Source organism: Salvelinus fontinalis, chromosome 1 (assembly GCF_029448725.1).
Source record: "Salvelinus fontinalis isolate EN_2023a chromosome 1, ASM2944872v1, whole genome shotgun sequence".
Classification (NCBI taxonomy): domain Eukaryota; kingdom Metazoa; phylum Chordata; class Actinopteri; order Salmoniformes; family Salmonidae; genus Salvelinus; species Salvelinus fontinalis.
In genome coordinates, this window is record NC_074665.1 from 88,304,435 (window position 1) to 88,317,182 (window position 12,748).

General features: G+C 41.1%; 1 protein-coding gene across 3 annotated transcripts; it reads left to right on the plus strand.

Annotated features, from left to right (window-relative positions):
* The first annotated feature begins 1,414 nt into the window (after positions 1–1,414).
* Positions 1,415–11,966, plus strand: LOC129863260 (zinc finger and BTB domain-containing protein 18-like). Of its 3 annotated transcripts, none has more exons than XM_055935162.1 (2): positions 1,415–2,191; positions 7,395–11,966. In XM_055935162.1, exon 2 carries the CDS (start codon positions 7,409–7,411, stop codon positions 9,029–9,031), a length of 1,623 nt encoding a protein of 540 aa, XP_055791137.1. In that variant the 5' UTR covers positions 1,415–2,191; positions 7,395–7,408; the 3' UTR covers positions 9,032–11,966. The 3 variants fall into 3 exon arrangements, with proteins under 3 accessions (XP_055791137.1, XP_055791141.1, XP_055791145.1); XM_055935166.1 differs by lacking the exon at positions 1,415–2,191 and adding an exon at positions 4,826–5,023; XM_055935170.1 differs by lacking the exon at positions 1,415–2,191 and adding an exon at positions 6,187–6,827.
* Positions 11,967–12,748: the final 782 nt, after the last annotated feature.

Genomic DNA, 12,748 nt, shown 5'->3' on the forward strand with positions numbered 1-12,748 from the left:
GTGATAATTACTCAGAGCTTTCCTATAATCAGAGAGAGCAACTACTGGATTGTAAACCTTACAAATAATGCTGCTAACATTCACTAATTTGTCACATAATGAGGCCATTATGTGCATTTAAAGATGTAATGTATTTTTGATTAACTACTGTGAATCATTACTGTGTTTTGAACTGTATTAGTAACGCCAATTAGTTTACTGGGACAAATTTAGGAATGTAAATGTCCAGACTGGATTTCCACTACAACCTCAACACAAGCAACCTGTTATTTGGTATTTTTGTACATATGGAGTATCTGTAAGACATAGTTTTTTTTAGTTTTTTAGTTTAGTTTATTAATTCGACCATTTTAAAAAACAAGCACACATAAAACTTAAAAGCTATACATGCACATGAATAAAATCATTGAGGATAACACACAATAAAGTCTGGGACTTATTTCCATTGTGGTCCTCTATATAACATCATACCACTTCGAAAATTCATGAAATACCTCTCAGTAGGACTATGTTAACTTTTGGGCCACTATATCTTTGTTCGATGTGATTGTAGTCACAAACTGATTCTCTTGTTCTCCAGATTAACGGTCCTGCATGGGTGATCACTGCCGTGGCACTCGGTGCAAAAAACTGGATGTTCTAATGAAATGTCTCAAAATTGACTGAAGTTTGAACCTCCATATTATAATACAGTATATAATGTTTTATAACGTGTTTCTCACCAATAATGTTCTCACCAAGTCTTAGAATATCTTGCCTATAAGTCTTAGAATATCTTGCCTTTCAGTCTTAGAATATCTTGCCCATAAATCTTAGAATATCTTGCCTTTCAGTCTTAGAATATCTTGCCTATAAGATATAACCTAAGTCTCACATCAAAGGAGACATGCAACTTCAGCATAATGTTGCTCGTCTCTAAATTAAGTTATAGTGTTGTACAATTTAACATATATTACAAATAAAAATACAAAGTAGCCTATTCGTTTTTAATTACTTTAGGCTAATTATTGACGTGAGAGTGGACGTATTCGACATCAAATCAAGACATGGTTATTGTATGTCCCTGAGACACTGTAATAAACAGAGACTTAGGCCATTCTTTTATCGCTAGTGAATGAACCTGCTGATAGTTTCGCATAGTTAGGCCGACTAAACTCAACTCCGTGATTTACTATGGAGTCGAGCTGCAACTAGCGTGGGCGGAAGGGTAATCCGACATCACATAAAATTAAGTTTAGATATCTTTTTTTAAGCTACTGGTTTCAGGTAGTTTTTCTTTGGTTGCTGAAATCAGTAGTTAAAAAAAAATAAAAAAGTACATTTTATGTGATGTCAGAGCTCCAGTCCGCCCACGCTAGTCACCCCCCAACTCCAACGTAAATCACGAAATTGAGTTTAGTCGGCTAAGCATTGCCTAATGATAGGACTATAGACATAGGACTACTGTGATAGGCTAACCTATTCATCATGACATTATGCATAAACTATTTAATATTCTTGCAAAATATATAGGCTATCCCATGGCAATAGGAAAATTACTAAAGTCAGAAGAAAATGCCTAGAAAGAAAATCACTTTATTCAAACCAATGAATGAACAATTGACTGTGCTACCTTGATGCATTCTGCTCGCTTCCAACGCAGTTATTTTACGCGTCAATTGCCTTATATTCGCAAAACTTTTCGTTGCAGTCCTCATTTTGTACCCGGTGACAAAAGTTTTTCTTTCAAGAATATGAAGGTAGTGCACCTGTTCTTCCTCTCTATTGGTCGAAGCATGACTACAGTACCCACGAAACCCTGCGCTCAGCCTCTTGCTCACTGTGCTCTGCGCCAGTCTGTTCAGGGAACCAGTTCGCTTGGCCTTTTTTCTGCCTTCTCACTGTTGTCTGGTGTCAACCTACACCCAGTAGACATATCCCTCCCTCTTCAACGACTGCTTCCAATTTGCCTTCACTTTTCTTATCACAAGCACTATTGGCTTTTGCGCTGTCAGTCAGACGCCTCTACCGTAGCTGGAGTTTAGTAGCAACAGCTCGGAAACATCTGGCTGCCGCAGCCCTTCTCTCTCCGCTCGCTCGGTCCGTCTTTCCTGCAGGTTGTTATGGACATTTGTTGAAAGTCAATCTAGTTATTTTTCAACCTCAAGAGGATTTGACGAAGGACGCAGGTAGACGTTGGAGCTTGTTGTCTGTAAGTGCCTTTAATACCACAGTCCGAAAGGGTGATGAAAGGAGGTTAAAGAATGAAAGGGGAAAAAGTAATCATCATTTCTAGCGACTGTTGTGTTCACATAATAGTTGCTATGTTAGCTCCTTCGTAGTGCCTGTCGGCATTGCATCGGGGCCTGCTACAGAACTGCTATAGCCTACTACTGATCGAACGTTTACTTTTTTTTGTTAGCCACCGTGGCTAGCTAGCTTGATTGCGTTAGTGTGTGCGCGCGCGAGATATTGTATTTGTAGTCTTGCGAATGTTCTGTTGTGTTGCTCGTGACAGTTTTCCAATCTGGAACCAGCAGCGCAGAGAAATGTTGGTAGCCAGACCCTGGAGGAGTAGCCTACAGAGGTTGACAGATACATTGATCAGTTGCTTGTATCGGGAGTGGTGTGTCATGTCCGGTCTCAAGAAGTTTATGGAAGTAATGGCTAATTTATGACAGTTGTTTCCTGGCTTTTGATATTTTTGTAGACTAAGCTAATCCAAAGAAAGGCAATGATACAATGTATATAATTGGATTAAGTGTTATGTGTTGCAAGTTGTAATATTAATGTTGTAACATTGTTACCCAAACACACTCTAGGGCTATTTAATGATACATGATATCCTTTTTTTGTGAAAGGAATATGCTATGTTCTGTGAAAAGCCTCGGATCCTAAATCGGTAATACTTAAATGCAACTCAAATTTTCCCATTTGTGTGCAGCGTCACTGATTTGAAGGTAATTTAAAGATATATATGAATAACATATGATGTCTGGCAATATGTTTGTTCTATCAGCCTACATATAGCCTATATATTCGTGTGTTTCTCCTCTTTCTAAAGTATAAGCTACACACAGTAGCATAAATTGCAATTAATTTAAAGGTTTTGATCTTGTACATTTTCACAACAAAACTTGTGAATTATATTACATCACTGAAGCTGGGGTCTTATATCTCCCTCACTAACTTTAAGCATCAGCTGTCAGAGCAGCTTACAGATCATTGCACCTGTACACAGCCCATCTGTAAATAGCCCACCCAACTACCTCATCCCCATATTGTTATTTTTTTTTTTGCTCCTTTGCACCCCAGTATCTCTACTTACACATTCATTTTCGGCACATCTATCACTCCAGTATTTAATTGCTCAATTGTAATTATTTTGCCACTATGGCCTATTTATTGCCTTACCTCCCTAATCTTACTACATTTGCACACACTTTATGTAGATTTTTCTATTGTGTTATTGGCTGTACGTTTGTGTATGTTTGTGTAACTCTGTGTTGTTTGTGTCGCACTGCTTTGCTTTATCTTGGCCAGGTCGCAGTTGTAAATGAGAACTTGTTCTCAACTGGCCTACCTGGTTAAATAAAGGTGAAATAAAAAATTAAATACATTTTAAAAATGCCCCTTATGTCAACAGGAACATGTTGAATGTCTTGAATGTAAAGTTCACATCTATATAGGCTACACAATAAATAAATAAAAATATGATCAAATCAAAGTTAATTTGTCACGTGCCCCAATATACAACAGGTGTAGACCTTACAGTGAAATGCTTTCTTAGAGGCTCTAACCAATAGTGCAAAAAAGGTGTTAGGTGAACAATAGGTAAGTAAAGAAATAAAACAACAGTAAAAAGACAGGCTATATACAGTAGCGAGGCTATACAAGTAGCGAGGCTACATACAGACACTGGTTAGTCAGGCTGATTGAGGTAGTATGTACATGTAGATATGGTTAAAGTGACTATGCATATATGATGAACAGAGAGTAGCAGCAGCATAAAAGAGGGCGTGGTGGGACACAATGCAGATAGCCCGGTTAGCCACTGTGCGTGAGCAGTCTATTGTTTATTATTGTTATCGTTTCATATGAATAATAATGGGCTGCATATAGATGTGTGGCTGTGATCCATTCACATGGCAGATAAATTAATTCCTTGCGGAATAAAAATACCCCCTGAAATATTCACACGAAAGAGTGGAATACTTTCACAAAAGAAAGCAGAAGCTGTAGTCAGTTTTAGGCAGCCCATTAAGGAATAGTGTAGTTTTTGTTTTATTTAGAATATCACCCATCAGGTCAATACGATTGTTCCCATTGTTATTTTATACATTTTTCTGTCAGTTGTCCAAAGGGATAGGGAAATTAATTACGGTAATGGCAAGGGCAGTGAACCATAAAAAAGTTGAAAACAATATCAGCTGCGTGGATCTGTCAGTTACAAATGTGCTGTGCTGGCCTTTGTTTATGGTTACTGGAAGGAGAGCAGGCGGCAAAAAAACTTGAGGGTATTTAAATTCACTGCGCATGAAACTAGGTTAGAAAAAAAGTGTTGGTTTTCACACAGACCTATTTTCTAAAGTTATCCTTTAGAGTGAAGAGGTAGGGGGAAGTTGTCTAGTTTTCCACCCAAGCACCTCAATACATGTACCCCCTTTTTTTTAGAGAGAGGAGAAAAAAATAAACAAAGTTGTATAAAGGAGAGGCTGGTGGCAGAGTGTAGAGGAGTAGCATATGGCTGTAAAAGGAGCACAGCTGGAGGTAGCATTTCCATCTGAACATGATGTCAGAGCAGCTGACAGGCTGCCATCCCCCAGTCTTTTATTCTAATGCACAGACTGGGAGTTAGTGTGTGTGCGGATCTGTGTGCAGGAGGAGGTATCTCATTCCCCTCCAACATCTCCTCCGCTTTGCATCTGTCTTCCACAGTTTGCATTTTTTTTCTCTCCTACCCCCTCATTGATTCTGCAAAAAAGCTGCAGCCGGCCCAGCTTTTCTACTACAGTGGACTTAATCAAGTTGATGCATACTGCAGGTACTGTGGGAAGGGGTCCGGGGCCCTGGGAGGGTTTTGTTTTGTATGAGTAGCTCTGGCTTTTCCAGGGCTTTTCCCAGGGTCAGGCTACTTTTAGTCAGAGCTCTATGGAATAGGAAGTGAAGGATTTAGTCTACGTGTTGTGTATGTGTACAGTAGTTGTTTACTGTAGCTAAGCAGGGGACTGGTGTAGTCAGGAAGAGCCTTCCTAGTTTTTCTCTGGTTTGTAGTGAGCAAGTTGGGCTTGGAGTTGAATGTTTGTTGAAATTATTGTCATTTGTTTCAACCAAAATACATTTCTTGTGTTTAACTAATGATTAAATGCAATTTAACGTGTATTTATTGTCTGGTAAACACAGTATTAATTTATCAAATCTGATCCAACAGATAACTGCTACTACCAAAATTGTAAATCTTTATACTCAAAGTTATTCTGGTTAAAACATCCACAAACAATGTAAAAAAATATATAATAATACAAGTCTATAGGGTAATTTTTACTAAGAATAATTAAACCTTTTAAATCTGACTTTTGGGGCGGCAGGTAGCCTAGTGGTTAGAGCGTTGGGCCAGTAACCGAAAGGTTGCTTGATCGGAATCCCCGAGCTGTCGTTCTGCCCCTGAATAAGGCAGTTAACTCACTGTTCCCCGGTAGGCCGTCATTGTAAATAAGAATTTGTTCTTAACTGACTTGCCTAGTTAAATAAAGGTTCAATAAAAAATAACTGGCTTTGAAATTACTTGAAAGCCTGATGTCCTCTTTCCCTGGCTTGTGTTCATTTTTTCTGTTGGTGGTGACTAATTTAGAAGTTGCAGATTTGAGCTGCCTGAATTGGCTAGACAGCTGTAATCGCACTCCTCCTAGTCTTAATCTCTTTATCTGGGCAGCAGCTGCCATATGGCCACAGTCAGCTGGATCAGATGTTTGTAAGCCTCCTTCTCCGTCCCTCTCTGTCCTGACAGACCCCTAATTTGATCGCTGCTACCTTGTGAGTTGTCCTACTATCTTTATTTTTAGCCATCTTAAGGATTAGGATGGCTGTAGACTACAGGGCACTTAAAGTGATTGTACTGTAAATCTTCAGTGCCGGTTCTCTTTAGCGAGGATGTGCGGTTTCTAGAAAGATTTGAGGAGGGGGAGCGTGGGGTGGTGGGAGTTGGCTGGGGGGTTGGACATCCTTGTCCCTGTAAGCCTCCCATTAAGGAAAATCTGAACTCTGCTCAAGTGAGGGGGATCGCACACTTGTTCACTCACATTCAAAAGGGTTTATTTAACTGCTTAATGTTCAAGCTCATGTATTATTTCAGGCAAAAAAAGATACTTGGTTAACAGGTGTGATCTTTTTTTTTCTCATTCAAAAGTATGAATCTGTTATTATTCAAGTTTATTTCTGGAATAGGACTCTCTTTTTAGCAAATATAAATAGCAGTGGGAGTTGACAATAAAAGGCCTTTTGTAATTACCAAAACCCTAAATTTTAAAACCCTTCAATTCCGCGTGTACAGTCGTTATTCTCAGTATACTTACAGTAGGCCTCTGGAATTGGTAGCTTGTGTATGTGAGGATTGCATGTGTACCTGAAATCCTGTTACCTAAAGAGGCTGGCCAGGCCAATGTGGGTTATTAAAAATAACCTGACTAGGAGCTGGGAGAGTAAAGCGTGGAAGCAGTTCAGTTAGCAGGCGGGCGGGCATCTGTGTGACCAGGAGGTCAGCTGCTGAAGCCTCTCTGTGATCATGTGGAGCAGCCATTGGTCGCAGTCTAGAGCAACACCTCTCCCAAATATCATCCTGAAACATTCAGGTTTATGGAGCAATTAGACTCTACCTGTTTTTTATTTGGTGTTTGTGTGTCTGAAAGTTGGAGTTTGTTGGTGGTAAAACATGTTAGCAGAATCTAAAAAGAAAAATGTATCTTTGGTGAAGTTTTAGTGACAGTTTTGTAAATGTAGTTTAAAATGTCAAGGATTTCTTGTGTAAGCAAATTTTTGTTCCCTTTTGGGTGAGTGAGAGAAAGTGAGTGAGAGGGTGGGTGAGTGAGTGAGTGGGTGGGTGAGTGAGTGGGTGAGTGGGTGAGTGAGTGGGTGAGTGAGTGAGTGAGTGAGTGAGTGAGTGAGTGAGTGAGTGAGTATGTGAGTGAGTGAGCGAGTGGGTGAGTATGTGAGAGAGTGGGTGAGTGAGTGCATGAGGTGAGAGAGAGACAGTGAGAGCTGAGTGGGTGAGTGGATCCAGACAGGTTGTCTACAAGCTAAAACAAAAATAATGTACCTCTAACATCTTCTAAAATAATGTGCCTCTAACATCTTCTAAAATAATGTGCCTCTAACATCTTCTAAAATAATGTGCCTCTAACATCTGCTGTCTGTTCTAGGTTATGAAGACAGCATGGAGTTCCCAGACCACAGCAGACATTTGCTACAGTGTCTGAGTGAGCAGAGGCATCAGGGTTTCCTTTGTGATTCCACTGTGCTGGTCGGCGATGCCCAGTTCCGAGCCCATCGAGCAGTGCTGGCTTCATGCAGTATGTACTTCCATCTCTTTTACAAGGACCAGCTGGACAAAAGGGACATTGTTCATCTGAACAGCGACATTGTTACAGCCCCAGCGTTCGCTCTCCTGCTGGAGTTCATGTACGAGGGGAAGCTCCAGTTCAAAGCCCTGCCCGTTGAGGATGTGCTGGCTGCTGCCAGCTTCCTCCACATGTACCACATTGTCAAGGTCTGCAAGAAGAAGCTGAAGCACAAAGCCACTGCGGAGGCAGACAGCACCAAGAAGGAGGAGGACGCTTCCAGCTGTTCTGACAAAGTAGAGAGCTTCTCCGAGGGCAGCACGGGCCAACCAGCCACAGCTGACCTATTGCCCAGTGATGATGAGGACCTGGAGTCCAAGCAGGACTCCAGCAGCCTGTGGATGAGGCTACCCTCCGACCGGGCAGGCACCCCGGCCACTGCCACCAGCCCAGGGGAGGATGACGCCCATGGCAGTCCCTCCAAGCTGCAATCCCCAACTGGCAGCCCCAGCAGCTCTATAGGCTCCCTGTCCAGGAGGTCTGTGGGCTCACGTGGCTCCCGCAGAGTGTCGTCGGATGCAGACTGTGTCCTGGACTTGTCTGTGAAGTCCAGCCTGACTGGGCCCAGTGAGGCCTTATCCAATAACCCTTACTTCTGTGGTGTGGTGATGCCAGATACCCTGCAGGGCACCCTGGTCCAGGTGAAGCAGGAGAAGAACACGGGCTCAGACCATGAGGACCTGGTGAGTGGCGACTACGAGATGGACCACAGCGGGCCCAAAGCCACCCCTCCCAGAACCAACGGAGGTCTGAACCACCACTTGGTCAGCAGCCATGCTCACAGACGCCTGGAGGCCCACCTGTCAGCCCTGCGTGATGCCACCCTGGCCAGTGAGCTGGAGCATGACGACAAGGTCAGCAATAATGACATGCTGGGCGGAGAGAGTGAGCGGGCCCAGGTCGAGGCGGCCAGCATCGACAGCACCCTGCTGCCCTACGTGTCCAACATGCTGAACGCCCCTCACACTCAGATCTTCATGTGCCCCCTGTGCAACAAGGTGTTTCCCAGTCCGCACATCCTCCAGATCCACCTCAGCACACACTTTCGCGAGCAGGAAGGCGTGCGCGCCAAGCCCACCAGCGACATCAACGTGCCCACCTGCTCCATCTGCGGCAAGACGTTCTCCTGCATGTACACCCTGAAGCGCCACGAGCGGACTCACTCTGGAGAGAAGCCATACACATGCACCACGTGCGGGAAGAGCTTCCAGTACTCTCACAACCTGAGCCGGCACGCCGTGGTGCACACCCGAGAGAAGCCACATGCCTGCAAGTGGTGCGAGCGGCGCTTCACCCAGTCCGGGGACCTGTACCGCCACATCCGCAAGTTCCACTGCGAACTGGTCAACTCGCTCTCTGTTAAGAGTGAAGGCCTCAACCTGCCCACCCTCCACAGGGACTGGGCCATAGAGGATAGTTCTCAAGAACTGTGGAAGTGAAGCCTGCTGAAATAATCAGGACTTATTTGTTTTTAAGCTAAATGAGAGAGGTGTCAGTGAAGGTTGGGCAGAGAGGTAAGGGAGTTGGAGCACGGGTTGTGGGTAGGAGAGGGGTCTGATTCACTCATGTTTCTTGTACGTACATTACAAAATCTGCTTAAATGGCACTTTAATAGAACATAAAGATGTTACTACTGTTTTCAGTTCCAGTCATTTGTTCTGTTCTAATCTTTTATTTGTTCAGATTTAGTTCCATATAAAAAAAACATGGGCGCTGGTATCAACAGCCAGTGTTATGTCATCTTCTTGTGTATAGATACACTCCTTAATCTAAGGCACACCTTCAACGACAACCATATGAAGTGTTCAGGTAACACATTGACGTTAAAGATTATTAGAATACACTAAACGGGTACTGTGATCATCAATTTATACCAGTACACATATGTGTGTGTATTAATATGTGTGTATATAGTGCACTATATTTTTATTATCAAATTTCATTGGTGTGTGTTTGCGTGTGTGTGTGTGTGTGTGTGTGTGTGTGTGTGTGTGTGTGTGTGTGTGTGTGTGTGTGTGTTTAAGGAAACTGTGGAAAGAGGTCTGCTCTAACAAGCTTCTGCTCCTTAAGCTCTTGACTGATGAAAGACATATGGCACTCATGCAATGTACAGCTTCCTTTTTCACATGAATTAAAGTATTTTCTAAAATTCTTTACGAATGATTATTATACAATTTCTTAAATCTATCTGCAGCCTTTAAACATCCCTTTAATTTCATTTGGCTGTATCCTATAGGTTTCTGTAGTGATTATGGATTTGGTTTTGGAAAATGGGATCTGATATTGCATGAAGTCCAACCTGTATATTTGAAATGTGAATTACTGTATAACTGTACACTGTAATTGAGCAAATATAGAACAGACTATGTGAATATCCAAGGGTGCAGTCAGTTAAGAAACCCGGAATATTCCAGTTATGGAAAATGCATGAATATGATTTATCTTACATTTTCTTGTTTTTTTTGGGGGGGGGGGGTGTATTCTAAATTAACTTATTTCATTCTTAAGTAGTTTATTTATTTTCTCTGCTCTTTTTGAGAGTCTGTCGGGACTCCTTTGAAATGTTCTTCTGGGCTGTGAAGATATTGTGTCAATGCACTGGTCTTGGGTTTGAGTTTGTGTAACGGAATGTGAGGTGAAGTTTGTCGTCAGACTGACAGAGGTGGCAGTGTGGGCTGAATGCCAGTAGTGACCTAACTAATCTACTGAAGATCTCCTCTACTGTGTTTGCCTCCCGCCCACACAGCACTTCATCACAGTCTACTCTGCTGCATGGTGGTCAGGGAGTTAAGGTTCCCAACTACTGTAGCTATATCCAGTTAACATTCTGCTTTGGTATTTTCTGCTTTCTCATCGACATTAAGTAAGCGTTGTGGGTAATTTATTTATATTTTTATTTGGCACCTGTTTCTAACTGTGCGGCCAATGAGAAGGTTTCACACTGATCTATGAGAGAGATGCTCACCTGCTCATGCCTGAGTACTCCTGGAGGTTATTTCTGTTTCAACAGTAAAGCCTGTGTACTCCTGAAGGTCCTTTCTGTTTCAACAGTAAAGCCTGAGTACTCCTGAAGGTTATTTCTGTTTCAATAGTAAAGCCTGTGTACTCCTGAAGGTTCTTTCTGTTTTAAATGGTAAAAGCTGAAGAATCAGAGAGCAGCACTACACGCTCCTAATTTGAATGTCTGCGTGTATCTGTTTGAGTGCTCCTATGTACGTACTGTATGTATGTACACGTGCGTGTTTTGTACTGAAAGCGTAATCCTTGCTTTTGAAGGGGGAGAATTGGCATGCTTGATTGCACCATTAAAGCTTATTTAACTGAGATTTATTGCTGAAAATATGCCTATATGAAAATTACAGTTATAAATTATAGATTCACGAAATCATGGATACTATTACATTCAAGAGGAGATTTATTTGAAATTTATTTGAAATTATTGAATTAACCTTAGTATTATAATATCTAATTTTCATTTGAACTGTTCTTTATTTCAATATTTTATTTAGGATTTTTCAAATTTTTTGGAATGTGAACATTCTGAGAAAACTCTGCACTCAAAAAATGTTTGTGCACAAAAATCATGGAATCAATCAAACAAAAGCAAAAGTTGAACTCTACACAAACTCAGTTGTTATTAGTATGGTTATGAATGTCTGCACATTGGCATGTCTGGCAGGTCCACACTGGCCCGGGGGTTTGGTTTGCTCTTCAGTGGACATGGTGGTGGCAGCATCAGCTGGTGACATGGGTGCTCCTTGCCAACTGCACACACTCATGGCATTTTGCACAGTGGTAATTGATCTCTTTGCATCCATGGAAAATATATCATATGTGAGTTAGCTCTCTGTTTGAAGACTTATTTACAATTATTGCTGACTTCTTATTGTACTTGACCGCCTTAAACTACTGTAAACAGCTTGTTTTTTTTCACTGAAAGTGTGTGTAACTGGACTGTTTATTGACCTTTTTGAAATGGAAAGGAAGCTGTGAAATTACCCAATAAGCATCTCCGTTTACATCAATCCAACTTTGGTTACTTGAAAACAGGAAAGGTCCAATGGGGGAAAAAACGTTCAAATGTAGACGACAATGAAGAGAGGGGAGGGGGGAAATAGAAAGAAATCGGTTAAAAAGGACAATCACTGTCTGAAAAAGAAGCAGATTTTGATTCAAATATATTTGCTTCCCTGTGAGATTTGGTTTATTTTTCTGGATTTAAGCATTTAGCTTTGACAATCATAGTATGTTTTGTTTTTTCTCAAGAGGAGTAAATTCTAAGGCTGTTTAGTTTTGTACTTTTTTGGTGTGCTGTTGTTGAAATTTTTCAATTGTGTGCAAACTGCAATAAATTATAAGAACCTTAAAACTCAACTCCAATGTAAATGTGTGTGTTTAATTTGTCACATAAAGAGTGAATAACATGGGTACCATTCAGTCGGCACAAAACTACCGCACATTTAGAAGATTAGTTAAATGCTTATTATCCTTATTAATACAGCTTGGAGCCACAGTCATATTTTAACAGAAGGAAGATGTCATCTGCTGAAATTATTGTAATATTTTTTTTTTTTCTTGATTTTGTTTCATAAGTGTTTAAACCGACTGGACTTCTCAGAGGCCTGTATGTATTAGATACAAGCTCAATCAAATGTTACAATTACCGATGTTGGGGAAGCTACTCTGAAAATATAGTTTACCAAGCTACATTTTACTTCACACTGGAGGAAGTTAAGCTACACTAAAGCTACCCTAAAAAATATTTTGTTTAACTAAAGTTACTTTGAAAAAGTAGTTCACTACATCCAAATTACTTTGTGAAAAATTATTATATGTAAATATCAGATTACAAATTACAATGTTTCAAGTGAGAATTAGGAAGGTCTGATGCCAGAAAAATAAAGTAAATTCTTGCCTACTTCACCCATATTTTATTTTTGCAAATAGTAGTGTGTAGTTCCTGTAGTTGGCTTCACCACTACACGATAAAACAGTAGTGTGTAGTTCCAGTAGTTAGCTACACTGCTACATGGTAAAACGGTAGTGTGTAGTTCCAGTAGTTAGCTACACCGCTACATGGTAAAACGGTAGTGTGTAGTTCCAGTAGTTAGCTACACCGCTACATGGTAAAACGGTAGTGTGTAGTTCCAGTAGTT